Below are 27001 nucleotides of genomic sequence, written 5' to 3' on the forward strand. Positions count from 1 at the left end.
TTCACCCTGGACTGGCTTCAGATATTTTCCATCATATGCCCATAGATGGCTTTTTAATGTCCTTCGTTGGCAAAGACTTCAGTGTGTGCCCTACTAGTGACAAATGATGTTCGAGTCAGCTGTGAGGGGCGCGCAGGACAGCCGGGCCCAGCAACATCCTCTAAATAAAGCAGAGCTCTGCCGTGTGGCTACAGGGGGGGACAGGGAGACCTCAGAACCACGGGGACGGGCGGCGGGGCAGTCTACCCACGGCAGGCAGAGGAGACGGCAGAGCAGCTGAGGGCAGCCAAGGACACGCCGTTGAGAGCGTGGGGAGTCTGCAGGGAGCCGCGGACGGGCTCACCCTTGTCGGGAAGCTGCATTCACCCCGGGCTCAGCCAGGGCTTGGAGCACGGGGCTCGCGGCACCGTGACAGAAATGCTGTATCCTAAGTGGTTCCCTGGCATCGGGGCCTTAAACCCTGACGACATCACAGCGGGGCCTTACAGACGGGGAGCCTGAGACAAGTCAATGAACGAATGAAGGAAGCCATCCCAGAGTGGGCCCCCAAGAACAGGCACTCCGCTCTCTCCTATGTGCCTCTTGCCTTCTTCCTGGTGCTGGCACTGAGCTCCCCATACTGTTCTCCTAAACCCCTGGCACGCTCTGCTGTTTACCAGATCAAAGCTCAGTGAGCTCGGGGGCTGGCCACGGCGAAGGCCACTTGTCCCAGAGCACCCACGCCTAAGCCACACCGAACGTCACCCAGGATGCTGGGCCAAGCGTGGGTTGAAATTTAACCGTCCGGGTTGGGGGGTTGGGTGAGTTTCTACACAAAGGGGTGGGCCGACCCCATCGCACGGTCATCCTGATCCGAGTGAGACCGGAGAGTAGGAGAATCACCTGTTTTTACTGGGGTCCGTGGGGAAGCAGACCCAGTATGCTAGGGACCCTGGTGCTGGGCAGGAGCCTTCAGAACGCCTCTGGTTTCTCCATCTCGGTCACGCAGCTGTGGGGGGCCCCCCGCTGTCATCCGCGCAGGGCAGAGCGATGCCACTCCCAGGGTCCCTGCGCACAGAGGAACCAGAGTGATGCTTGTAAGTAGATCCTGGGGTTTCCCCGGGTGCGGCCTGACGTTTGGCTGATGCTATGGTGTCTTCCAGAATGGGAGGCAGTCGGACCAGACGCTTGGGTTCAGGTTCGCACTCTCCTGTGGGCGACCTTGGGCAGTTACCTTCACCGCAGCTCCATGGGGCCAGGGTGAGAGTCTCAGAAGAAGACAGGTAGGAAGCGCCCCCCAAACTGAGCTGTTGTTAGGAACACCCAGCCCTACCCCCACTCCAAAATCCATCTGGCAGAGACTGTTTTGGGCAACAACACCGTAAACAGATCATGGAACCCGCTCTGTCCACGGTCAGCTTCCGTCGGCCGCACCCTGGAGGCACCTGTCCTTAACGCCCTGGGACCCTGGACTCATGCCTCCCCCTTTCTGGGTCTCAGATGTAACCCCCGTCAAAAAAAAAAAAAAAAAAAAAGAAAAGCTAGCGGTAAGGTCACTGCCGAAGGTCACTTCTGAAATACCAGCACTTTCCGGGTTGGACGGTTGGAAGAGTGTGGGCTTCGGAGCCAGAAGCTCCCGAGTGTGGGCGCTCGGGACAAGTGACTGGCAGAGGTGAGAGCGGGGACAGAGGCTTCGCTGAGCCCCAGTCTCCACGCCTGTGAGAGGGCAGACTAAGCGTCGCACGGGGTCTCGTGAAGACGGCACGACAGGTGTCGAGAGCCTGCCACACACCAGGCTCTCAGTGAACATGACGGAGACTTACTCAGAGCGGGTCCCCGGACGGGCAGTGGCGTCACCCCCTGGGAACTTTGTGGAAATGAAAAACCCAGTGCCCCGCCCTAGACCCACCTGTAAATTTCAAACAGGAAGGCCCTCCCACCTACGCCCCCTCCAACCCCAATTCCCAGAGGCCACTGCTCTGTCTCCTTGAGAGCTCAGCCTTCTGGTGCCTTCCTCCGTGCTCCTAGAACGGCCCTGCATGTTCACAAGACTTCTCAAAAAAACAAAAAGTGACCCCTCCGTGCATGTTGGTCAGCCCCTTGGCTTCCTCCAGTCTCCTCCGGCGACATCTGCACCATTGCCCCTCAGCACCCAGCCCTGCTCTACTACGTGGTTCGACCGGGAAAGGCATCAGGCCACCTAGACCGGAGTCCCGGCTGTGTGCCCCTCAGCAAGCCTCTTAACCTCTCTGAGTCCCGGTCGCATCGCCTGTAAGAGGTGGGGCATCCCAGCACTTCTCTCACAGAGCTGTTGGACGCAGACCTGAGGTCGGGCATGCGGAGGCTCAGAACCGTGCCAGGCACCTTGCAGAAGCTGGCCCCGTGCTACCCTGTTGGGGGATCTTAGGTGGTACCAATTTTTAACTACTACCAACCACATTCTCACATGTCCTCACACACGCGTGTAGGACCCAGTGACGTTCTAAGTCTGCCCATGCCCTGGCCTCCGGGCTACTTCCAGGCGCCTGAGGTTTTACTCCAGAGTCCACGATGCGCGGAGTACATCCTGCCAAACGGAGACGGGGCTTCCTCAGTCACTGATGCTTCCGGTCTAGTGTTTTGTGTACTGGAGTTTGCAGCACATTTCCCTGGGGGACGAAAAACAAGTTTGTTCCCAAACACAGTGGCCCCCCCTTCTCCGCAGGGATCTGCTCCGGGCCCCTCAGCAGGTGCGCGAAAGCGCAGACGGCGTCGAACGTTACAGACACTGTCCTCTCCTAAACACACACGTCCACGGCAAGTTCAAGCCGACACAGTTTGAGATAAAAAACACGACTTCTAACAGAGCAAAACAGCTGTTACGTAGGCTTGTAGTGAAGCCACGGGCGGCGGGTTCTCTTTCCAAACGACTGAACCGCACTCCCCTTCCGGCGGGGACGGGAGATGATCCGGCACCCGCGAGGCCGGAGGACACGGGATCAATGATGTAGGCACCGTGCAGGGCATTGGGCTCTCAGGGCCCGACAGTGACCGACCATGGGGCAGAGGGAGAACCGTCGGCTTCCTCCCAACCAGGCGCCTCTGTCGGTCTCCGGAGAGACGCGGGCCACGTCCATGACATCCAGCCGCCGGCGAAGTCTGCGTGCAGCCCAGCTCTGCACCGGCCTCCCTGTCGCAGGGACGGAGGCTGGGGAGGTTCATGGGGTTGTACCGTGAACATGACGCAGTCACGACCTGTGCCGGCTCAGGGGCCTTTGGGGAGAGAACCAACCATGGACCACCCAGGCTGCTGGTGCGACACTGAGTTACAGCGGGAGGGAGCTGGGACAAAAGTCTAAGCTGTCGTCCTCCATGTGTCCGTGGTGAGCAGGAGAAGGCTGGCGGAGAGCAGGCTGTCTCCAGGGCCTGGTGAGCCCCAGTTACTGGGTCCCGAGGTGGCCCGCAAGGCAGATGGCCATGGCTCTGCCCGGTGGGCGGGCACGGACTTGTGACCACACTGTGACCATGACCGTGAGTCAAAACCAGATCGGCATAGCGCCAGAAGTCAGTGCTGACGGATGGTCGGAGTGGAGACAGACCGCGGGCACCGCACGCATGGGCAGACCTGTTGGGTGGCCCAGTGGCCCCTGGGCTCCATGTCGATCCAGTTCCAGACGGCTGTCTCCCCTAGGGGCTCGTCTGCAAGGGTCACTGCCTCCCCTGTGGGGTTAATAATTCCGAGGTCTCAGCAAGGCCTCCCCTCCTTCTCTCTGCCCCAGGGCACCCCCTCTGGAAGGGCCCGGCCTCTGTGCCCGGAGGCACCCGGCAGTCCCCTGTCAACATCCGCTGGAGGGACAGCGTCTACGACCCGCAGCTGCAGCCCCTCAGGGTTTCGTACGCCGCAGCCAGCTGCCTGCACGTCTGGAACACCGGCTACTTCTTCCAGGTGGAATTCGACGACTCGGCCGAGGAATCAGGTGAGCCCGGGGCCAGGGGATGAGGTGGGGTGGGAGGACCTTCCTCTTCTCCTGTCCCAGCCTGAGAGCGGGGCTATGCTGGGCGGGGAAGGGGCCCAGGGCTTTGCTTATGCACAGTGTTTGGGGGGCAAGGAGCAGAGGTGTCTCAGCGTTGCCGGATGGGGAGACGGTGCTCAGGGTCAGGATTAGGATGCCCACCCCTGATGTTCGCCGGACATTCCAGGGGCCGGTCAGGAAGAAAGGAGAGGCCCATAGAGACGTAGTACACGGCACATCACAGCAAGAACGGAGCAGGTCCGGGCGGGGAAGAGAGGGAGGCGGCCATGGAGCCTAAAGGCAGAGGTAGAAGAAAATTGTGCCGACGGGGCAAGCCATCCAGAGCCTGGTATCCTCACTGGTTTTTGTCTCATGGACGCCCAGCTGCTGGGGGGGGGGGGGGGGATGGCGGGGAGGAGCGCAGGGTACTGTAGCAGGAGAGGGTTGGGGCAGGCAGGCAGGAAGGCCATGAGGGCGGCCCCAAGAGTTTCCGACCCCGTGCGGATCTCAGCACCCTGCCAAAGGCTTCGTGTGGACCCTGCCCTCACAGGCTCCCCAGCATGCTCACCGGGTATGGGACAGGGGCTCTGTCAGGGCTGGGAAGGCATCTGTATCCGGGCTGCTGCTGGATTGCGTCTGGGGTTCCCTCAGCACATGCTGATACCCCGTGAGCCCTGCATAGGGCGAGCGTCTGTCCTTCTGGGAGCGGGGATCGGCGTCCACAACACACAACGGCAGAGGCATCCTCCGTGACCCGGCCCTGACGAAAACCTTAGGCACCGAGGGTCTTCTGGGCGTCTCCAGAGGGCATTACTTCACACGTGACATCACAGCTCGTTGCTGGGCGGGGGGCGGTCTACATGTCCCTCGTGACTCCGCAGAGGCGCCCCGGGGAGGCCCGAGTTCCCTCCACGACTAGCTTGTGCCATTTCCCCGTGATTACCCCAGCGCCGCGGGCGGCTGTGGGCGGCGTCTTGGGAGTGCTTCCAGGGAGCCTCCGCACCTGGGGACCCCCAAACCCCACTCAGTCCCAGGTCCTTCAGGGTCAGCCCTCCGCCCATCCCTTCCTGCAAGCCCTGTCATCGGACTCCGGGACCCACTGCCCCGAGAGGACGCGAGCCGTGAGAGGGCAGGACAATGTTTCACAGCGAGCGTTGCGGGCACTCAGCCAGCTGATGGGTGAACACCGAGTGGGCAGTTAACGAAGCAAACGAGCCCCAGTTCTTCCCCGGGGCTGGAGCACAGGGCGCCCACCTCCACGGCTGTCGGGGGACAAGTCACCGCAGGGAAGCACTCGGCCTCGCACAGCATTGCAAGGACCAGCTCCCAAGGTGGGCTGCCGCCACCTGCTCTGGCTGCTTCCTCCGTGGTCCACAGCAGGACAGTGGAGCCAATGCGGCGTCTCCGAACGGCCCCAGGGCGGTCAGTGTGCCTCCACTGTCAGGGGCAGGTCTGCCCCGCCCTGTGTCCTGGCTCTGTCGCCACACCTGGGCTTGGACGCCTCGAGATTCTGGGTCACCCAGCCCGGGAAACGCCTGAGCCTGTACAGCGCCCACATCGGGCCCCCGGAACCACGGGCAGGACGCACACCAGCCTTGCCGGAGAGGGGCTGGACAACGGGCGGAGGCCCGGCGGGATGCATGGGAACGGCCTGGGCTGGGCCCTGCGAGGCGCTTCTCAGACAGCGCGCCCACCTTTCCAGGTGACTCTCTTCTGCTCCCCAGGCAAGAAGTGAGCGGCTGCCTGTGTGCCCAGAGCTGCTCGCAGGGACCCCCGTGACGCTTCCTGCACCGCACGGGGCTTGCTGAGCGCCAGGGACCAGAACGCCAGCGCCGGCCGACACTTGCACAAAGGCACTTCCTGGAAGGACGAGACAGGCTGAAGGAGAAGGGGGCGGGCCGCGTGCCGGGATCCCGGCGAGCACGGCAGCCGGCCGGGGGCACGTACTTGTCTGCTCCGTGTGCCGGCTTGTCTTCCGGCCCGTGTCGGTCTCTGCCAAGCTCAAATTCCCAAAGAGCAAACTAAAATTGGATTTTCAGGTTTCATGGGCTTTGGATCATTTTTTTACATTTTTATGCAGCAACTTTAAAAGACTGAATGAAGAATCCCAGGTCCTGGGGCGGCCTGGGCGGCTCGGCCTGCAGCGCGTCTGGCTCTTGATCCCAGCCCAGGTCCTGATCTCAGGCTCCGGAGCTCAAGCTGCCTGCTCCAGGCTCTCTGGCTCTGCGCTCAGCGGCGAGTCTGCTGGGGGTTCTCTCGCCCTCTGCCCCTCCCCCACCAAGCTCTCTCAAAAAAAAAAAAATGAATAGTAATAGTTCCTGGACTTTTATTTTTTTTAAAGATTTTATTTATTTATTTGACAGACAGATCACAAGTGGGCAGAAAGGCAGGCAGAGAGAGAGGAAGGGAACAGGTTCCCCACTGAGCAGAGAGCCCGATGCGGGGCTCAATCCCAGGACCCTGGGATCATGACCTGAGCCGAAGGCAGCGGCTTAACCCACTGAGCCACCCAGGTGCCCTGTTCCTGAACTTTCATTGTGTGGTTAATAGTCACGGAATATACTAATGACAGAGAAAAACAGATGCGGTTGGGGACGAGTTACTACAGAACTCACGCTCCTCTCCTGGGATTATTACGCGCAGTTATGGGTCTTTCTGATACCTGTAGAGCAAATTTATTTTCCTTTAATTCGCAAAATAGAAAAGCTGTGAAGGCTTGGACTTCTGCATGTGCTAAGAGACGTTTGACAGAGTCGCTCACACTCCCAGGGGAAGGGTCTGGTGGCTGAGCGTGGCACTCACCCCGCCCTCAGTCAGGGGAGCCCCTGGAATGCTGACCTACGTGCCCAAGACCCAGAGCGCCGGGACGCTCAGATGCCGTTGCTGGAAGGAGGAAGGCTCGCCTCCATCCCGTGAATGACAGTGTGGCCCCAGACAGACACCCCAGTGGAGAGGCCCAGTGTCCTCACTGTCCTCAAGGGGTGACAGAGGCTAAGGGAAGGGCGGCATGTGAAGGGTCAGGTGCAAGCCGGGTTCCTGCGCACGGAAAGCTCGAGTCCCATCACCACGTCCACCCTTCCCAGGACCCTTCTCCTCCTTGCCTGTGCTTTGCTCGCACCGACTTGAGCTCTCCTTCCCACGACTGTGTGAGGTGGCTGTTTGCTCCCATTTCACAGATTAAGAAAAATGAGGCTCAGAGATTTTCATGGCCAAGGGCCACCGAGCCCTCACAACGGGATGCTCTGTCCTCCAAAGAAGGCAGTTTTAGGAGCATGAGCCTCTGTGGGAAAATCTGTACCCAGCATCCACAGAGACCAGGCATGAAGCCATAGGTGCTGACCCCGCGTGAAGGAAGGAGAGCATTAGCACCTGGCGAGAAGGTTCTGAGCTCCTGGTCCGGTCCCTAGAGAGCCAGCAGCCAGCTCAGGGTCCCAGCCAAGTCCATGTCCAGTGAGTGCACCCCAACGGGAGGGCCAGTGGGCAGCCGGTCGGCCTGGGACTGCCATCCCTCAGCCAGCAACCAGCGGCCCACACCCGACTCTCGGGATGGGAGGGGTGGGACGCGTGAGCTGGTCAAGGGTGAATTTGTTGCTCTGATGTTGTAAGGGCGTCTCACAGCATGTGTGTCTTGGACTCTGGACGTTCCTGTGTCCTTTGGGAGATCGGGGTCAGATATGAGGCTGGCAAAGGACACTATTACAGATCATAATTATCCCTAAAATCACAAATCCAAGCCTCCTCTGGGTTAAGAGTTTCCCCTTCTTGAATTTTCACATGGAGCATAGCTCATCGACTTGGGCCTGGCCTGTCTGCACAGCCGCCTCTGCTTCAGGGACCCGTCCAGGGGCGGGCGTGCAACTCCAGTCAGACCACTGAGTGCCAGAATTCTCCCGGGAGATGTTGGAAGAGAATCCCTTCCTGCTGGGGTTGTGCCACGCTCAGCTGCATGCCGGGGCCCCTGGTCTTCAGAGAGAGCAAAGCCAAGAGGTGGAGAAAAGCCGAAACCACCGTTGGAGCCTCTCAAGGCAGCTGTGCCTCAGGGAGACCAGCCCCCGCACCAATAAATCTCTCCTTTTTGCTTAGGTCAGTTTGATGAATGCTTCTGGCCCTTGTTTCCAGCAGCCCTGATCCAGAAGGCCAAAAAAAGTGGCTGCGTGGAGAGAGAGGAAAAGGGAAGGATACACATGTCGGGGACCGGCAGCCTCGCCCTGTGCTGTCTGCCCCAGCGCGAGGCAGTGGCAGCTCTGCGAGGCCCGAGGCAGACGGAGCCCAGAGGGGGCAGTCAGAGCTTGGTGCTCGGAAACTCCAGGTCCGTCCTCCCACGTGGGACTGGCCCTTCAAACTGGCTCTGCAAACACTGGTCGATGTTTGGCAACTGGCCTTCCAGGACTTGGGCGAGCGACCAGAAACCCTTTGTAGCGTTTGCCCCTTTCCCTGGCGTAAATACTCCCACTCGGCCAGCTTCGAGCTCCCAGCACCGTCGGGTTCCGAGGGCGGCATCCTCTGAACAGGGCACGACTTCTTTTGGGGTTGCAGAAACTCCACTCAGGCTGGCGGGAGCAAAGAAGAGGGACATTCATGGGCTCAGATCCTGAGAAGTCCTGGGTGTGTCTGGGTCGGGTGGTGGGATCGGAGGGCAGGAGGACCCCTGAAGGAATGAAAGAACACGACGGAAGTCGGGAATCTCCCCGTGGTCTCTGCTTCCCCCCGGTGGGGTCCTCCCAGGCTGGGGATGCCCAAAGGGGAGCCAAGATGGAGCCCGGACTCCTGCTGCTCTGGTTCCCCTCCCACCTGAGTGGCTGAGACAGACTGGGCCTCTGTCCCCACAGCTGTGTGGCTCGGGCCCCAGGGTGGATCCTCAAAGCCCAGCGTGGCCGCTGAAGCCATGACGGCAAGTGAGGACGAGCCTGCCCGGGAGCCAGGTGCTGTGCCCAGAAGTGGGGGGGTCGGGGTGGGGAGGCGCACTCCGTGCTCTCGCCACTGGGCCTGACGTGCTGCTGCCGACCCCGAACGGACCGTGGCCTACCCTGGACTTGGGGGGCTTTCAGAGTCCATGACTTCTGGGCCTGATGCAGCCAGGCCTGTGTGGTGACCTGGCCCTGACCCGCACTTTTTGGCTTCTCCACCACCTTCTCAATCTGGTTCAAAGGGACCCACCCCCCGCCCCGCCCAGCCACAGACCGAAAGAATTATCTGGGTGTCTCTCCCTGGCCATATAAATTACTAGATAATTCCCCCTGTGGCTCACGTCCACCCAGGCCAATCTGGTTTTACTTTACTTGTCATTCTCCCAAAAGCCCAGTTTCCTCTTGTCCTTCTCCTACTCGACTTCCCAGGCCCCACACCCCTGTCCCAAGCTCGATTCCCAGCGCCCCCCCCCACTTCTACACCTTCTGTCTTCGCTCACCTTCGCTGAAAATTGGGGACTGCCAGGAGCAAAGAAAATTTAAAAAGCACCTGAACAATGGAACGTGCCAAAACACATTTGCAGTAAGAAGCTGAGAATCAGGAGATGCGCCCATAACGCCCCAAGCCCCCCCAAATCCCTGGACTGACGCAAGGAAGCGCCTGGGGAATGGGGAAGGTACAAAGTGGAGAAGTAACACTGCAGAGTCCGGGATCGCTCGGGCCGGGTCCCTCCGACAGGTACTGCCAGAAACCCAGAGCCAAACACAACCAGGAGGCCGAGACATTTTCCGTCGGCGCGGAAGGTTCCAGCACTGTCTCCAGCGGGCGAGGGATACGAGTGCTTGGAGATTAGCGGCCAGGCCAGCGCTGATGAAGAACAGAGGCAGAGACAGCGGGGCCTCCCAAGGAACTCGAGAGAGAGAGTGGCACTGAGGGCCAGGGAGGAGGGGGCTGGCGCGGGGGCCGCAGGACTGGGAGAGCTTCCCAGAAGGGGAGGGAGCGAGGGGGGAACCCGGGAAAGGCAGCATCCACTGTCGGACACCCCTCCCCACGCACACAGTGCCTGACCTGGGGAGCCCCCTTGCCCCAGCCCCGCAGGGCGACCCCTCCCATCAGGCGTGACAGCGTCCGCCCGGCTGGCCCGCCTGGCACTCAGCAGGGGGGTCCACTTGAGGAGACACGCGTTCTGTGACCTGGATCCCGCCTTGGCACTGGTCGCCACAGTCACCCCCACTGGACGGGGTTGGCCAACCACATGCTGAGCTGGGTGCGGGTTTTATCTCATTCCATCCTCGCAAGTACCCCAAGAAACGGAAACTGTTCCCACTCAGGGACAGGGGACACCCTCACCCGACGCTCAGCCCAGGGCTGTTTCCAAGCACTGCACCGGGCTGGCGGCCGGCCATGCACGGCAAAGGAGCCGGTGGGCTGCAGCCTCACAGGGCAGAGCCTGAGGCCAGGGAGCTGAGGCGCCTGTCCCCATGCAGGCCCAGTCCACCTGCGAAGGGGAGTGCAGGACACAGACGTGGAGGGCGAGGAAGTCCCTACATCTCCAGTGGGGGCGGGGCCCTGCACTGCGTCTCTGGTCTCTGCACGGAGGTCGGTTACTGCTGAAGGTGCAGGGACAGGACAGCCCCCGCCCTGGGTGAGGGTCCCACTCTGGGGCAGAGGTGGGTGGGAGAGAGAAGGAGGGAGAGAACGCCCTGCTGTCTGACATCAGTGCTAACGCGTCACCTGAGCTCTCTGACCCTCAGTCTCCTCCTCTAGAAGGCGGAGTTCGAAGCCCGGCTCGGGAGGATTTAAAGAGGGTCCTGGGAAGCACGCGGCACCCTGCGAGCTGAGTTACCCCTTGCGTGATGCACCACCCTTCACTGGACAGGAAAGCTGCCCCGGGAGGCTCTGCCTCCACTAGAGGGAGCACGGAGAGGGCCGAGAAGCAGCACGGCCCCGATCTCTGACCACGTCTCCCCGCTCTCTGACCCCGACCCCGCAGCCCAGGACTCCAGGTGCTTGCATGACCCCCACTCAACTGGCCGCGGGAGAAAGACCCCCTCCTGACATGTGGGCAGCCCCCCGACGGTCACTCTCAGGGACAGTAGGGGGCAAGTAAGGCATCAGGCACTAAAGCCCTCCCCACATCCAAGTGGATGCTTTTCAAATTTTCTCTTTAAAGATTTTACTTATTTATTTGACAGAGAGAGAGAGAACAAGCAGGGGGAGTGGGAGAGGGAGAAGCAGGCTCCCCGCAGAGCAGGGAGCCCGATGCGGGGCTGGATCCCAGGATCATGACCTGAGCCAAAGGCAGACGCTTCACCCACTGAACCCCTAGGAGCCCCTCAAAGTGGATTTTAAGTCACTTGTAAAGTGGGGCCAATAATGGCCTTGGATCCCCTAAATGACCATTGGTCACCACCCCCAGTGCCAAGAGATCCCACCCAGGCCTGGGTCCTGAGAGCAGAGAAGTTCACGAGCCTTTGCCAGCGAGATCAGCGCCCACCGCACACCCTGGGAGCGCCGCTGACGTCTGCTCCTGCAGTGGAGACAGACCACGGCGCTGGGCCAGGCGCCTGCCAGGAGGCGTGAAAAGAGGGGAGGAGGGGACCCCGGGAAGGGGTCCTGTGCCGTCACAAGCAGGCCTGCGGCAACGCGGGCTGACCGCAGATGGACGACATCCCCCCTTGATGGGGATGAGAGAATGTGATCATAACATTTTTGTCCTGGGGGAGTTTTTCTACCACAAATTTGTAAGTTGTCCATCCGGTTCCTGAAACTGTATCTTCCAACTTCACTCCTGATTTACCTGCTGTCTCTGTCCTCAGGGGCTGGGCATGGGCATTTTGGGGGCAGAGACATTAGTTTGGAGGTCAGGGGAGGCGCGGTTCTCCAGGCCTGTCCCTCGCCCACTCAGTGGGAATGAGAACCCGCCTGGAAGGACGCTCTGCCCGCCAGGTCCCCGAGCCCACAGCCGTCCGTCTGCCGTCTTGTCCCCCTCCTCCCCGAGCTCTTCCTCTCCTGCCCTGATCCCCGGCCCCCACGCCGTCCCCAGGATCGCGCTGTTCCCCCGCAAGGCGGTGACCATGTGCACGGCCCCCAGGAGCACAGGACGAGGGTTGACCAACCACAGTCTGTAGAGCACAACAAGGGGGACCCGGAGACCGTCGGGGGCAGGGGACAGGCGGGGGAGAGACCCGTGGGGAGTGGGGAGAAGAGGAGAGACAGGCAAGGAGCTGCGGCGACGCCTTGGGAACATGACGTGTTTGACCTTCGGAAGGAGATGCCAACGGCCACGGACACGGTGAACCTTCGGGCCTTGCAGGGGGGAAATCTCCATGGGCTTCTTGGGCCTCCCCGATCCCGGCTGTATCTGGGTTCTGCTCCACGGTGGCCAGCCCGGCCTGGAGAGGGCCTCTGTCCACACACAGAACTTTTCCTCCCGACAGGCCGACCCAGGAGCAGACCCCCGGGGTCAGACCAGGGCAGCTGAGCAATCGCACAGGTGATGGCCTTGGCTGAAACTTGCGTGACTGTGACGCATCCCTTTTTAAAGACCGGAACGTTCGGTCTGTCCACAGGGGCTCGCCGACGGGCCCACGACAGCACCTGCCCCTCTATGCCCTGCACGCACGCCGCAGGCCTCAGTCTGTGCCAGCTCAGTGGCCTGGCCTCTCCCCCGCCTGCCCCGGCTGCCTGCTAACAGCGTCTTTCCCTTCATCCTCAGGGCGGAAGCCCCGTCTCAGGGAGGCCCTCCCAGGTGTTCAGTGAAGGTCCTGCGGAGCACCCCCCCGCCCCTGCCCGCCATCACCGCTCGTCCTCACCCCCCGCGCACGGCCACCTGCCCCCAGAGCCCAGGCTCCCCGAGGGCGGGAGGGCAGACTGCCTCTGCCCTGTTCTCTCCCCATCCCCTCCAGCTCGATGCTCAGCCCTCAGCGGGGCACCTCGGAGCAGCTCCCTGAACATTTGCCGAGCGAATGAACCCTGTGCCTTCTCTGTGCTTCCGCGGCCGCGGCACCCCTCCTCGCCGCCACTTTCCGCAGACGCGTTTGCCCCGCAGGGTCCAGACGTGCGGGCCCTACCCCGGCGGTCATCGCGGCGGCCGCTTCCGTCTCTGCAGGTCTCTGCTCTGCTGGTGGTGCCGGGGATCATTTGGGGACACAGGCTGATGCCAGGAAGGATAACAGAGAACAGTCGCTGGCCGAGCCCCTTCTGGGCCCCCAGGGCCGCCACAAGGAGAGACGCAGAGACGTAAAAACAGCTGCGGAAGCTGAGCCACGCGAAATCCGTGAGCCAGGTCGGCCAGGCCTGCAGCCTGGAGCCAGGACGTGGGGATCTCAGCGAGTAGCTACCAGCCAGACACGCGCCGGCCACCAGGGGTGGCTCCCGCGCCCTGGGAGGGTGACAGAGACCTTCCCGGTGCAGGCAACACAGGCAAGCCCTTCGTCCTTGCGTGTCCCAGCCCGGGGACGTTAGCGAGCTCCCTGGGTGGCACCAAGGACGGGCGGGAAGCATCTGGCGATACTGCATTATTTTGCAGTTTTAACTAATTAGAGCATCTCAAACCTCTCTTGTCTTTAATTTAAGCTGACCTTTGGAGCTTGACCTCCAAAGGTCAGCTTCTCTTGCGGAAAGCACCGAGTTCCAGATGGTGTCCGTCAACAGCAACCGCAGCAGGCCGACGCAGCAGCACCGGGACAGCACGTTTCCGTGTGGAGCTTCCCAGGGTGTCGGGAGGGTCTGGGCTCGGGCAGTTCCGTGCACCTGCTCAGGGCAGACTGTTGGGTCAGACGGACCTGCCCTCCCGGCACCCGGGTCTGGGGGCCGAGGTCTGGCAAGCGGAAGGCCCCCTTCTCCTGAATCAGGCTGCCCATGTGAATTGTCTCATCAAAGAAAACTACCCGGACACTGCGCCTCATTAGGAAAAGACACCTTGAGATCATCTGATCTGGGGCTGCCGTTAAGTTGAGTTCCTAACCTTCCCAGCAGGAAAGGCTTTTTGGCTGGAGCCCCGCTGCCCCAGCAGAGGGGACCTTCAAGCAGGCCTGCGGTGGGTCGCTGGGTGACTGGAACAGAAAAGCTGTGCTTTCTGGCCTGCCTCTCCCTCCTCCTGGGGTGCACTCAAAGGCTGATGGGGTCACCAGGACTGCCTCCACCAAAGGGCCAGACTCCTGGCTCTACCCAACTGCCCCAGGGCATCGTTCCAGCCCAGCCCCGGCTATAAACCAGCCTCCCGCCCCCTCACTCAGCCACCTGGAAAGCTCACTTTTGCTTATCTCTGTTCGCGTTTGCATAAGATAAGGCTAGGGAGGGGCCACAGCCTCCTGGGGCTGGGTGGGGGGGGTGTTAGGAGCTCACTGGTCTCCACCCCCCACCCAGGGTCTTGTCCTTCCTTAACAAAGGACCAGATGTCACCCTGAAAAAGACACCTGTCTTGGAGGCCCCAGCGAAGGGCAACCCTCTTTGCTGAGGTGGGCCAGAGCCCCGGGTGCCAAAGGGTGACCTTCCACACTTCATTCTCCTGCGGAAGCAGATGGGCAGGACTCGGGCTGGTGGGAGACTGCATCAGAGTCCGCGAGGAATTCTGAGGGCACGCGGAGGGTGACCTTGGAAAAGGCTCCTGACCTTGTAGCTCTCCACCTACAAAGGAAGGAGTAGAGGGCGCACCCACAAGCCCCTCCCGCCCCCGCGGCTTCCCACCCCTGGCTCTGTTGTTGACAACTTGGGAGATTTTTCTGCAAGGGTGTTGTTGGCGGGGCTCTAGCAGGCGTCCAGCTAGGGTGGACTGAAGCCGCGTACAGTTGGTATCATGCGTTCAGAGACCTTATACATGAGCCTACAGAGCATTCTAAGGTGCTTGAGCAGGAAGGGACCACAAGAACCTTCCGGCTGGGAATTTTTTAACAGATGATATAAGTCCTTGTGGGTTTACATGACCGTAGAGTCACCAACGTCATCATCATCCTGACAACCCTCTGCCAGGCACCCTCCCGCCACCACCTCTGTTTATCCACCAACGCTCACTGCCCAGGTGGGGGAGGCTGAGGCTCAGACAGTGAAGGTGAGGCAGGGGTAAGAAGCCACAAGCCCCGGCAGGCCTAGGCGTCGTTCCTGCCGTCTGGCACTCTGGTTCTAGAAAAGATGATGTCAGCCTGCGTGGGTAAGCATGTTACTGCCCGGGCACCTCCTGCAGGAAAGTTGCTGCGACGACCCACACACTCACCCCTCAGGCTTGCCTCACGGTCACGAATGGGAGCATCTGGGGGCACGTGGTCTCTGGCTGGCCAGTGCTACAAAGCCCCATTGCACCACGGATAGAAGGTGCCAGACGCGAGCAAGCAGAAAGATTCCCACTGCCCGGCTTCGTGGTCCTGTAATTTCCAGAGACTGTGTTTTCTGCTTGGAAGGACAGAGTGGAAAAGCTGTGGTGGGTTCTGGCGTCGGACCTGGGCTCAAGTCCCAGGTCCCGTTGCTGGGATTCCCAGCAGCCCGCCTGCCCTCTCCTGGTAAGTTACAGCGCGACACAACCACAAAGGCCAGTGGGCTCAAGTTCATCTCCCCTCCCGGGGAGAAAAATCAGCCCCCTTTGTCATCTGAGCCACAGAAAATCTCCATTAAAGCCTTGTGATTCCAACCCCCGGGAGGCCTTCGGGTCCACAGAGCGACTCCTTCATGCTCTCGTGCTGTGGCCACGGAGAGATTCAGGCTTTGGGACTTAGGATGTTTTTCTACGCTTCTCTCTGTGTATTTCTAAAAACTGAGGTATAACTCACGTGTGTGCGCCCAGGAGAGTAGATCACCTCCTGAAACCGTAGCAGTCTGCGACGAGACGAGAACCTGACGAGGTCCGAGACCAACAACCCTCATTTCCGAGTAAAGCGGTGAGCAGAATCCTGAACCGAACCTGGTTTCAACTTTACCGCTCAGCCTTTCCTGCTGCTTATACCTTTTATGGCCAAAACAGGACTGAAAACTGCACCAGGCAGCGGCCTCCAACGTTGTCAGGAGCAGTGGTCACACAGAGGAGCCGGTGTGGGTGCCACGGCCTGGGGTCTGCCGGTGGGTGGGGGGCTCCAGACCGGCCCCCGGCCCCGCGGCCGCGAGCTCACCTCAGCTAAAAGCAAGGGGCATCGCAGTCCCCGTTCTGTCGGTAGCAGCACTGACGGAAATCTTCTAGCCACAGGCGGCCAGAGCTAGGCCAGGCGTGCCCGTGGGATTCTCAGCCTCATCCTGGGCTCGGGACGCCGGAGAGCCAGGGTCCCCATCACGGACGCTCCTGTCTGCTGACAGCTCTCGGGGAGGCCACGCCGGGTACTTAGGGTGACTTAGAAGAGAGCCTACCAGTAAGTGCTGGTCATGGAGAGACGCCATGGGGCGGGGGCCGCCTGCGGGTCAGTGCTGCCAGAGAAGGCAGGGAGCCGTCTCAGAATTTCCTCTCGGGAACGTCTCGCTTGGTATATATTAGTTTACGGAATGCCTCAGTGGTGGGATTTCAGCTGCTACTTTTTCATTCAAAAGGCATCATTTTTTTTAGATTATAGAAAATTCTGGAAACCTTCTAGGACTGGGGTGAGTCTCGGAAAAGGTTTCCCCCGGCTTCTGGCCGCCCCACAGGGAATGGGGTCCCTGCCGCCACCTGGTGGCAGCTCTAGCTTCTGCACTCGCTCTGCCCAGCTGGGGCAGGGGACAGGGACGGAGGTGAACACAGCCAAGTCCCACCTCCCACGGGGCCCACCTTTCGGTTTGTCCTTTCTGCAGGACATCAGTCTTTCCAGAGGGACCTTGTGTGACCCCCGTGTGGTTAGACGTGCTCCCCGCAAAGCCCAGGGCAACGAAGAGGCACACTAAGACACGAGTCCCGCTGGTCTCGTTTTCCAGGGATCCGTGGCGGCCCCTTGGAAAACCACTACAGGCTGAAGCAGTTCCACTTCCACTGGGGAGCGACGGACGAGCGGGGCTCGGAGCACACGGTGGACGGCCGCGTGTACCCAGCAGAGGTTGGTAGATGTGCTGCCGCAGCTACGGGGCGGCTTTCTCCGTCCTGGCCTCTCACGGAGGGTGTAGGGGGACCGGCTGGCTTGGTTGCCCAGGAAGGGAGCATTCCCCGGACACGGGACTCTGGGGGCTCAGACCGGAGCAGTGGGTCGCCCTACGCATTCAGTCACACAGCTATCCTAAGACCAGGGTACCATTCACACTTCAGTCTAACAGAAGGAGAGACCGAGGTTCTAAGCAGCTCTGTGACTTGCCAAGGTCAGCCACTGGGATTCAAGAGTTGCTCCCTCTGCCACGTGCCCGCTGCTGGTCAGTTATGGACTAGAAGCTTCCGGTCCTTCAGGGCACTTGGGGCCTTCGATGGAGACCTGAAAATCCTTACAAACAGAGATCATCTTCTTGAAAGGACGAGACGTTGGCCTCGTTCCAAAATGGGACTCTGTAGGGAAAACCGGTAGGGATAAATGTCAGGAGTTGGTGTTCGTAGCTATGACAGGGCAGCAAGGGAATCACCCCAATATTTTAGCGGCCCTGGAGGAACTGTTCGGTGAGACCCTGTGAGGCCACCCCAGGTCCGACGGTGAGCAACCGGCCACATTCACTTTATCACTCCTCTTTCCACACTCCCGTCCCTCCGTCCACCCACCGACCCCCCCGAACCAGGCTTTAACAGAAGAGGTCGCTGCATAGGGAGCAAGACCGGAACCTGGGCCCGCCGGTGGCTCTCCCTGAGCCAGCCGAGCCGGGGCTGCAGGGCCCATTCTGGCCAGGCCTCTGGCCCGTGTGGGGGCGTCCGTTTCCCGCGGGGTTTGGAAGGCAAATCCACTTCGAAGCTGGGGTCTCTGAAGGAAGCTGCCTGCCGCTGGGCCCAACACCCCGACTGGAGTGCCCGTGGACCGCGCACCCTTGGCAAGGAACCCCGGCCCTGGAACCCAGCAGCTGCCTGGGGAGGGTCTTGGTGACCACGACAGGCTGCAGGGCTTTCTGGACTGTTGGTGTGGACTTGGGGCTTGGGTCGCCATTCAGAAAGACCTCTAGCCCAGCTCATCCCGTAGAAGGACCTCTGTGTAGACACCCGGGCCCCTTCTTTGCTCTGGGCCAAGCTTGGCCTTGGGAGGACGTCACACGGAGCCCACGCCAGGCCCCGGCACCAGGCCTCCCCTCTTCCCCGGCCCATCCTCTGCCGCTCATTTAAGTCCTTGCCAGCAGGCCAATTCTGATGCCGAGTTTGGGCTCGGCAAAACCCGAGGAGAGACGGAAAATAGAGGCCTAGATGAGGTTCCAAAGAGAATGACGGACATGGGGAGAAAATGCAATTCGGATGGCATTAAAGATTGGGTGTCGTTTATCTGAAGCTCAAATTTAAATGAGCGTCCCGGAGCAGGTCTGGCAGCCTCCCTCAGGTCTCTGGGAGAGAGGACACCTTCCCGCCACCAAGTCCCATCTCACCCCGTGAAGCCGAGCTTCCTTCCCCTCCTCCGGAAGCACCCAAACCCTTATTTTCTGCGGTTCTCGCTTGGGAGCCCCAGACAGGCCACACACCTGAATCCAGTCAAACCGGTAAACGGAGCAATGGGTGCCAGGTCTGGCCGGGGAAGGAGGAGCAGCTGCGGGGTCTGGCTGAGTCGGGACCAACGTCCTGCCTTTCTCCTCCCTCCAGCTGCACTTAGTTCACTGGAACTCGGTGAAATACCGAAATTACAAAGAAGCCGTAATGGGGGAGAACGGCGTGGCCGTGATAGGCGTGTTTATAAAGGTAACTTCGTTCGGGCTCCCCCCCAACCCTGAAGCAGGTGACCCCCGCCTGTGGAGTGGGGAGTGGGCTCGCCCGCCCGCCGCCTTCTCCAGCGGCCGTTCCCGTCTGTGCTGTGCAGCTGGGGGCCCGGCACGAGGAGCTGCAGAAGCTGGTGCGAGTCTTGCCGGAAATAAAGCTTAAGGTAAGGGGCGGTCGGCACAGCCAGAGGAGCGCGTCTGCTAGAGGGATGGCTCGTTCTCAAGGACAGGAGATCGGTTGGGTGGAAGGGTCTGGCCGAGGGCGTGTCTGAGGCCCATCCTACGGCTGCGACCCCTGGGCTCACTCCAGCGTGTCTCCATAGAGCTCACTCCCTGACGCCTGTTGTCCCTGACGTCCCTGCCGCCCGTGGGCCCCTCCCTCCTCAGTACAGGGGGGGCTGGACTCCGTCTGAGTTTCCCAAAATCCAGCCTCTCAGGCAGCGTCTTAAGGTTTCTGCCGTGTCCACCTGTCGTGGGCACTATTCACTTCGTAGCGTTTTTCCTTAAACGGATCAGCTCGGAATAATCTTTCGACTTGTCCCGGCTGATGACATCTACCAGGATAATATCTGTCTTAAAACCGACGGCAGTAAATACCCAACTGTCGTTCAGGGGTGCCCACACGCATGCCACCTGCCACACCCCCGCGGCGGGATGGTCGGGCCCCCACCCGGGAGAGCAGGGCGGCCGCGGGAAGGGAGAAAGCTGCGCCCGCCAGCCGGCTCGCCCAGCGAGGGCGTCCGCGTTCGGCTCCCCTCCCGCCCTCGGTGCCGGAGCTCAGCTGAAAAGACGAGGACAACAATGTAGCTTTTCTCCAGCAGCAGCTGAGAAAGGACTTCCACCGACACGTGGAAATTCCAAAGAGATGGCGTTTGTTTGTTTGGTACCAAACAAAAGAATTCCGGGACGTGAGGAGTCCCGGGGGTCCCTGGATGGGGACGGATGGGCCCGGGCCTGTCGCAACAATGGCCCGAGCGGCTCCAGATGAAAGCGGGGGGCCAGCCCTTCCTCAGCGGCTTCGCGGGGTCTGTTTGATGTGGGCGGTGTGTTCCCCTTGATGTTGACCTCGGGCCGGCCCAGAGGGACCAAGACCAGATCCCCCCCTGCTGCCCCGTCCGTCCGCAGGTGCAGGAACTTCCCAAGGTCAAGGTGCTGGGAGCAGCCTCTTCCCTGCTGGTCCGCAGCCAGAGTAAACCGAGGCTGTTTTCCCCGTGCGCCCGCCTCCCCCACGGCGTGGCCTCCACCTCTTGGTGGGAAGGGAAGGACCTGGCCGCAAGGGGCTGTTTACTCTGGGGTCTGTTTTCCTTCCACGGAAGCTCTGGGGTGCGTCTGGTCCCCCAGGGCCGTCTGGGAAAGCCACATGGGAAAAGGGGTGTCAGTGAGGGTGCAGGGAGGGGGGAGCGCCTGGGCCTCACTTCTGGGCCTGATGCTCGACTTTGGCCTCAGTTTCCTAACCTGAGAAATGAGGAGACAAAAAGGACCAGCCTGCGGGGCGGGCGTCTGGGCCTCACGGGCGTTTGGGGGGTGGGGACCCAGTTAGACTCAGTGGCCCCTCTCTGTGCCCCATGCCGGGTGCCCCCAACATCTGGAGCCATTCTTCACGTAGGCCACGTTAGACACCATCTCCGTGGCCTACCGTTCTGTGGTCTTAACAAACGCACAGTCATGGATCCTCCCAACATTCTAATTGGCGGGAAAGCGGCGGTGGGTGGACGCCGCCGGCCCCTGCCTCGAGCCGCCGCCCCTACCCCCACTCCCGCGGCCCCGGGAAGGAGGGACAGCCAGCGCTGGGGTGGGACAGGCTCCCGCAGCGTCTGGGCGCTGCCACCAATTACGTGGCTTTGGGAAGATCACTTCTGCGTACCCTACGTTCCTCTTCAGCAAAGTAGAGACCCGTCTGGCAACGGGTCGGAAGCTTGGCCCTTGCAGCCGGGGGGGGGGGGGGGGGGGGCGTGGATTTGCCTCAGCACTCCCCACCCCCGCACTTCTTGGGTCTTGTCCCATGTTCACCCGTGACCTCCTTCCCTCGCGATGTCACCAGAGCATGCAGGGTGACATCATCGGCCTCAAGAGGGACTGGGAGTCCCGACACGCCACCCCACACGGGAACCTTGAAGGCGTGACACTGAGTGACACTCTGGCCCCCGAGGCCCCAGAGCATTTTGTTCTGTGTAGAAAATGTCCAGGACGGGCAAATCCGAGGGGATGGAAAGCAGATCGGGGGCAGGCCAGGGTGGATGGGGGAGGCAGGGGGCATGCCTGGGGTTCATTTCTGAGTGCGGGGCTGTTCCACGCTGACTGTGGAGATGGCTGCAGGCGTCCATCCGCGAACGTCCTGAGAGCCAGAGCGCGGGGAGCTTTGGACAAGAGGGTCCCGTGCTGTGGGAATATGTTTCCATGCTGCTGTTTGCAGGGCAGTAGCGAGACAAGGAGTCCCACGGTGCACGGACTGGCGCAGTGGGCAGTGGCGGTGGCGGGTGGGGGGAAGTGGCTGCTGTCCGCACATCCAGCCGCTTGCCTAAGGGCTGCGTGTCTAACTGGGGGTCAGTAGTTAGGGGACAGTCGGGCCTCTGGGGCCCCAACTCCTGTGTCTGAAGGCAGGGGGAGGGGGCTGGCCAGCAGGGAGGCCACCTTCCCTGGGGATGAGCATGTCTGCTCCATGCCTGGACGCTCCCGCAGTCCCGCCCCAGGCCCAGTCTGCAAGTCCGGGACCTCGGCGCTGGCTAGTGGGGTGTTGTCCCAGGCCTGCCCCCTCAGCCTTTGTCTCCCTGGCTTTGCAGAGCAGTAGGGGCCACTGCCCTGGGCCTGCCATCCCAAGGGACCCCAAGAGATCCTTCCGTCACTGAGCAACAGCCTGCTGGAGGGCCTCTGGCTGGAGAACACAACCTCTGTCTGCTCCCCTTCTCGTCCTGCACGGTGCTAAGTGGCCTCCAGATCACGGCCCCAGGGCTCCTGCCCCTGTTGGCAGATTTCTTCAGGGGACCCCTAGTCCTGGGCAGAAGCAAGGGTGTCCCCTTCTGCAGGCTCCCTGGCCCCCACCTCTTTACTGCTTTGGTTTCTCACTCCTTCCAGCCAGGTGGCCTCTGTGTCAGGCGACATCCTGCCTCAGGGCCTTTGCACTGCCTCTGCCCACTTCCTAGAAGGCTCTTCCCCCAGAAACTCGCATGCCTCTTCCTTCACCTCCTCCAAGTCTTTACTCAAACTTCTCCTTCTCTATGAGGCATTGAGGACCATCCCTCTTAACACACAGTCCCTACCCCCCTGCATTTCTGATCCCAGAGACCCACTTAAATTTCCTCCATCCTGCTTACCATGGTGGGAACAACTTGATATTTTAATTTGTGTGTGATCTGCTTTTCTCCAGTAGAAGGTGAGTCCCATGAACGTGGGTAGTTTGTCCTCTCTGTCTAATCCTGTCCCCCACCCACCCCATGCCTAACATAGAGTAAGGTGCACACCACATAGCTGTGGCGAATAAATAAAGGTCTTGCCCCATCCATGCCCTCCGGAACACAGAGCGGCAGCTTTCCCTGATCCTTTGATGAAGGCTGGAAAGCCAGTAGACACGGATCCTGACCGGAGCCTGCCACGCAGGAGAGGTGCTGACGTGAGTCCCCCCTTGGCTGCAGCCCAGGGAGCTTGACGCTCAGCAGTCGAGACCAGCATCCAGAGGAGGAGAATCCTGGCATAAAGGTCAGGGCAGCCTGCTTCAAAGAGAACACCAACTGTCCAGGAAGTGTAGTATTTTCTGGGGCAGCCACTATGGGAAACAGTCTGGTGGTTCCTCAAAAACTTAAATATAGAATGACCGTGGGACCCAGTGCATCCACTTCTGGATATGTCCCCCCAGTAACCAAAAGCAAGGTCTTGACATGTTCCCAAGGGCATCACTCACAACAGCCCAGAGGGGCAAGCAACACAAGTCTCTCTTTGGGGATGAGCGGAGAAGCGAAACGCGGTCCGTCCGTGCAGCGGATTATTGGGAAGGCTGTGCGGACACCTGTCCCACCCAGCGGGGTCAGCCCGTCACAGCAGGACCGACACTGTGCACATCCCACTCACAGAGGCCCCAGGAGGAGTTGGGTCCAGACACAGGAAGTAGATGGGGGGGTGGAGTGGAGAGGGGGTATCTAATGGGGACAGAGTTTGCCTGGGAAGATGGGAACGTCCTGGAGACAAGTGGTGCTGGTGTTCGTACACGTGGACGTGCTTGGAGCCACAGAACCATAGGCTTCGACACAGTTAGGATGGTCAGTTTCATGTTATGTGCGTTATTTTACCACCGTTTCCAAAAATGACACATTTTCACACCGGAGGTACGCGAACGTGAATGACTGGAAAAGGAAACTGTAAGTATGTGACGGACGGGCGTCCCTGCCCTGCCGAGGACGGTCACATCTTCCCGCTTCCACAGGTGACAGCCGCGGCCTTGCGGTCTTTATCCCAGGAACGAGCTCAGCCCGCGAAGGCCTTGTCACCTGGGTGAAGATGGGGCACCATCCCCCTCCCGCCTGCACCCCCGCCCCGGGCCCCTGTCGCTGCCTGAGACCTGATGCCACCCGTGGTCTTGGTCCCGCAGGGTGCACGGGCCGCTGTGGGCCCCTTCCAGCCCTCCTGCCTCCTGCCCGCCTGCCGGGACTACTGGACCTACCCGGGCTCGCTCACCACGCCTCCGCTCAGCGAGTCCGTCACCTGGATCGTCCAGAAGCGGCCCATCGAAGTGGCTCAGGACCAGGTGAGCGGGGCCCGAACCAGCGTGGGGGCGGGACTGAAGCCGCGAGAAGATGCCGCGAGCAAGGGTCAGGGTTTCCTCGTCCGGCGCGGTTCGGATGTCCCCCTGCGAGGACTTTCTGGCGGAAACAGGAGCTGGGTGGACCGGCACACTCGGGCTCGGTCTGATTTCAGTGGCTTCGGACTCAGACTCGCCGAGTCTCCCTGACGACAGACCACCGAGCGGGGTCGGGGCTTGGCTCTGGTGTGTGCCGGGCTAGAGCTACTTTACAAGAACAGAAGTGAATTAGAACCGGGATACGGGTCCCCGTCACAGGACCTCGTGGGTGTTTGCAGGTGAACAAATTAACTGAGGAAGGAGAATGTCGGTGATTTCTGCAAAGCCGTGGAAGAAGGTAGATTGTTGGAGGAGAAGAGATTTCCGAGTTTGTCCCACTTACTTGGGACGATACAACAATCAAGGTTTCTGAGGTCCCTCTCACAGGCTGAACTAAGTTATGGACATTGAGAGAAGATTCCAGAATGATTAGGTCAGTCAGCTGTTACTACAATAATGCTACTTAACAAAACACCCCAAAACCCAACGGCTCCTGACAAGCATCTCTTTTTCCTGCTGTGGGTCTCTGCGTTGGCTGTGCATGGCAGGCGTTGGTGGTTTGGGTCGGGCCCAGTGTGTCCCTGCTCGTTGGACCAGTGGTTACCCAGAGCTGAGTCCATGGCGCACGACAGAAATGCAAAAGACCAGCAGACCCCACGCGCTCCCCTCTCACTGGCCACAGCAGGGCCCGGTGGCTGAGGTCCGTGGGGCGGTGGGGAGGAGGGGAGCGCGTGCTCACGGAGCAAAGCCCTAATCTCGCACACAGACTTACACCAGAAAGTCAACGCTGGCTGTCCCAGGGTTTTTGCAGGGTTCTCATTTCCTTCCTCTTCCTTTTCCAAATAGTGCCCCCAACCCCAGCCCACCAAAGTAAGAGGATATCACTTGCTTACATTTTTAAAACCTAGAGTATCCTTTTTCTGGAAATCCCGAGTGTGCGGGGACAGCCTGTCTGTGTTGGGCATTCAGAGTCCGGGGAAGACAGACATATAGCAAGCTTGCCGCCATGGCCGCCGTCCCCGTGCGGGGCAGGCTTCCCGCCCGTCGCGTCTTCCTCCTGAGGCTCTGGCCTCACCATGCCGCGAATATCCTCTCAGGCAAAAGTCACCAAATGACGCTGTTTGCTCTGGAAGGTGGAATGATCCCGTCTTCTCCCACACCAGGACTGTTAGAGACACAAGGAGGACCCTGGCTGAGAAATGGCCCCTGGTCACCCAGCCCCCTCCTGTCGCTCAGCTCACCTGTCATGAGCCCCCGTGAGTGCCCAGGATGGCAGCCACAGGGGGTTGGACATGGGTAGCAGCAGAAGCAGTGACGACGGACACTGAGGACGGTGTCTGCACTGTCGTCTGGGGGAGAGACAAACGAGAGTTAACCCTTTGAAGATGGGGGCATGTATGACAGAGCAATGCTGAGTGGGACTGTCCCCGGGGGCCGGTGGAGAGACGCTGCTTCCTGAGCAAGCCGTGCAGCGCGCCGTGGGCTGAGCCCCGGGAGCCAATGTCCTCCATGCCCTCCACGACTCTGGGGCAGCCGCCGGCTCGCTCCCCGCGCGGTCGCTGTGCAGACACAACCCCAGCTCCCTGGGCCATCGAACCTGCGAGTGACCCTCGCGGAGCTCCTCGGTACACCCTGAGGACAAACGAGGTGACTGGAAGTGGACCGGCAGCTCCTCCGGCGAGACGCGAGTCTGTGGTCACCGCCTCCCACTCGTCCTCACTTGACCGAGGCTCCCGCTGTTCGGTACCTGTGGCTGTGTGGTGACTCCCAGTCACCACCGGCATCCCCCAGAGCTGCGGGGGTCAGAACATGGGGTGGTTCCGGCTTGGGATCGCTCGTGACCTTGCAGTCACGTGTTTGGGGGCTCCGAAGGCTTGAGCCGGGCTGGAGGCTCGTGGCCAAAACGGTGTCTCGGCGGCCGGCACACTGGTGCTGGCTGGTGGCTGGGGCCTCGGTGCCTCTCGCAGGCGCTGCTTGGACGTCCTCACAACATGGCAGCTGGCTTGTCCGGGGCAAGGGTGTTGGAGACCAAGGCGGAAGCTTGATGGCTCTTCTGACCACACTCGGCTGTCCCCTCCACCACCTCGTGCTGGCCGTGCTTGGCCATCTCTGATTCAGCCTGTTGGGGCGGGGGTGGGGTGCGGAGCGCGTGTGCACAGGGCAGGAGGGCCACGTGGGAGCTGGGTCACACTGCACCTGCACCCCGCCCACGCTGGCTGCTCTCTGTTACAGCTGGCTGCCTTCCGCACGCTCCTGTCTTCTGCGCTCGGTGAAGAAGAGCGGTCCATGGTGGACAACTACCGTCCACTTCAACCCCTGATGAACCGCGAGGTCCGTTCCTCCTTCCAGGCCACGGAAGGGGGCATCTGAGCAGATGTCGCCTCTGACGCTAAACACAGAGAAAGAGATCGTTGTTCCAGTCCCCGTGCTCTTCAGCTGCAGGGAAAGGAAACCACTTCAAAGCAGCTTCAGTGGGGTGGGGTACGGAAATATGGGACACGGGGTAGCTCGGGGCCCATGGCAGGGCCCAACCGAGCCCCCGCTGACGGCTGACCCAGGCCGCCAGCCCGGCCCCTGTCCGTCCACGCAACCTTGTCTCAGACAGGCACCCTCTGTGTTTCCACACACAGAGGGACGGGGACCCACATGCATCTTCCCGGCCTCCAGACTCCTGGATGTCTCGGTGTCCTGGGGCGGCCGTGACGTATGACCACAAACCAGCGGGCTGACTCAACAGTGGTGTGTTGCCTCCCAGCTCCGGGGACTAGAAGCCCACACTGGTTCTGCCGGGAAGCTGGCAGGCCACCATGGCTTCCTGGCCTGCCCGGCCCCCAGAGGCGGCCTGCATTCCCTGCTCGAGGCCCAGGGGTTCCCAGCGTGGCCCCTCAGGACCCCGTGCCATTGAGCTATGGTCCTTCTGCTTTTTTTTTAATTATAGTGAAACACACACAGCATCATTTACCATCTTACCCATTTCCAAGTGATCAGGTCCGTGGTGTTTATTGCGTTCAGAACGGTGTACAGCTGTCCCCACCGCCCGGGCCCAGCACCCACGTCGGAGCGGGAACTCTGCCCCCGCCCGCGTCCAGCCTGCAGCAGCTGCCCTTCCAGGCTCTATCTCTGGACTTCGACGGTGCTGGAGTAAAACACGAGCAGAACCGTACAGTATCTGTGCTCCCGCGTCTGGCTTCTTTCCCTCGGCGTCCCGTCCCCAACGTTCACCCATCTTAGTGTTGGGGTCAGACCTTCCTTCCTCCGTGCGGCTGAGGAACGTCCTGACGGCAAAGGCCAATTTTATGCTCACAGTGTCACAGATATCCCCTCTGGTGGCCAGGCCACCTAGGAGCAAGCCCTCGCGTCGTCTCCCAGTGTGACCTTCCCACCTGCTGCGCGGTGAGGTGAGACGCGGCTCAGGGCCTGGCACGTTTTCTCCCTCTTCCTTTCCTAAATAGCCTTTCTGCCCCCTAAAGTAAGGAGGTATTACTTGTTTACGTTTTAAAACCTCGGGGTATCTTTTTCTCTGGAAATGTCAAGA

The 27001-nt window shown here is 60.7% G+C and overlaps 1 protein-coding gene across 1 annotated transcript; it reads left to right on the plus strand.

Moving 5' to 3' along the window:
- Nucleotides 1-919: 919 nt before the first annotated feature.
- Nucleotides 920-26195, plus strand: CA5A (carbonic anhydrase 5A). The gene is made up of 8 exons (XM_032854600.1): nucleotides 920-1076; nucleotides 3738-3935; nucleotides 16749-16867; nucleotides 18526-18621; nucleotides 18740-18802; nucleotides 23218-23373; nucleotides 25699-25797; nucleotides 26097-26195. Exons 1-8 carry the CDS (start codon nucleotides 920-922, stop codon nucleotides 26193-26195), a joined length of 987 nt encoding a protein of 328 aa, XP_032710491.1.
- Nucleotides 26196-27001: the final 806 nt, after the last annotated feature.

This window comes from Lontra canadensis, unplaced genomic scaffold (genome assembly GCF_010015895.1).
Source record: "Lontra canadensis isolate GAN:19392208 unplaced genomic scaffold, GSC_riverotter_1.0 scaffold8, whole genome shotgun sequence".
Lineage (NCBI taxonomy): Eukaryota > Metazoa > Chordata > Mammalia > Carnivora > Mustelidae > Lontra > Lontra canadensis.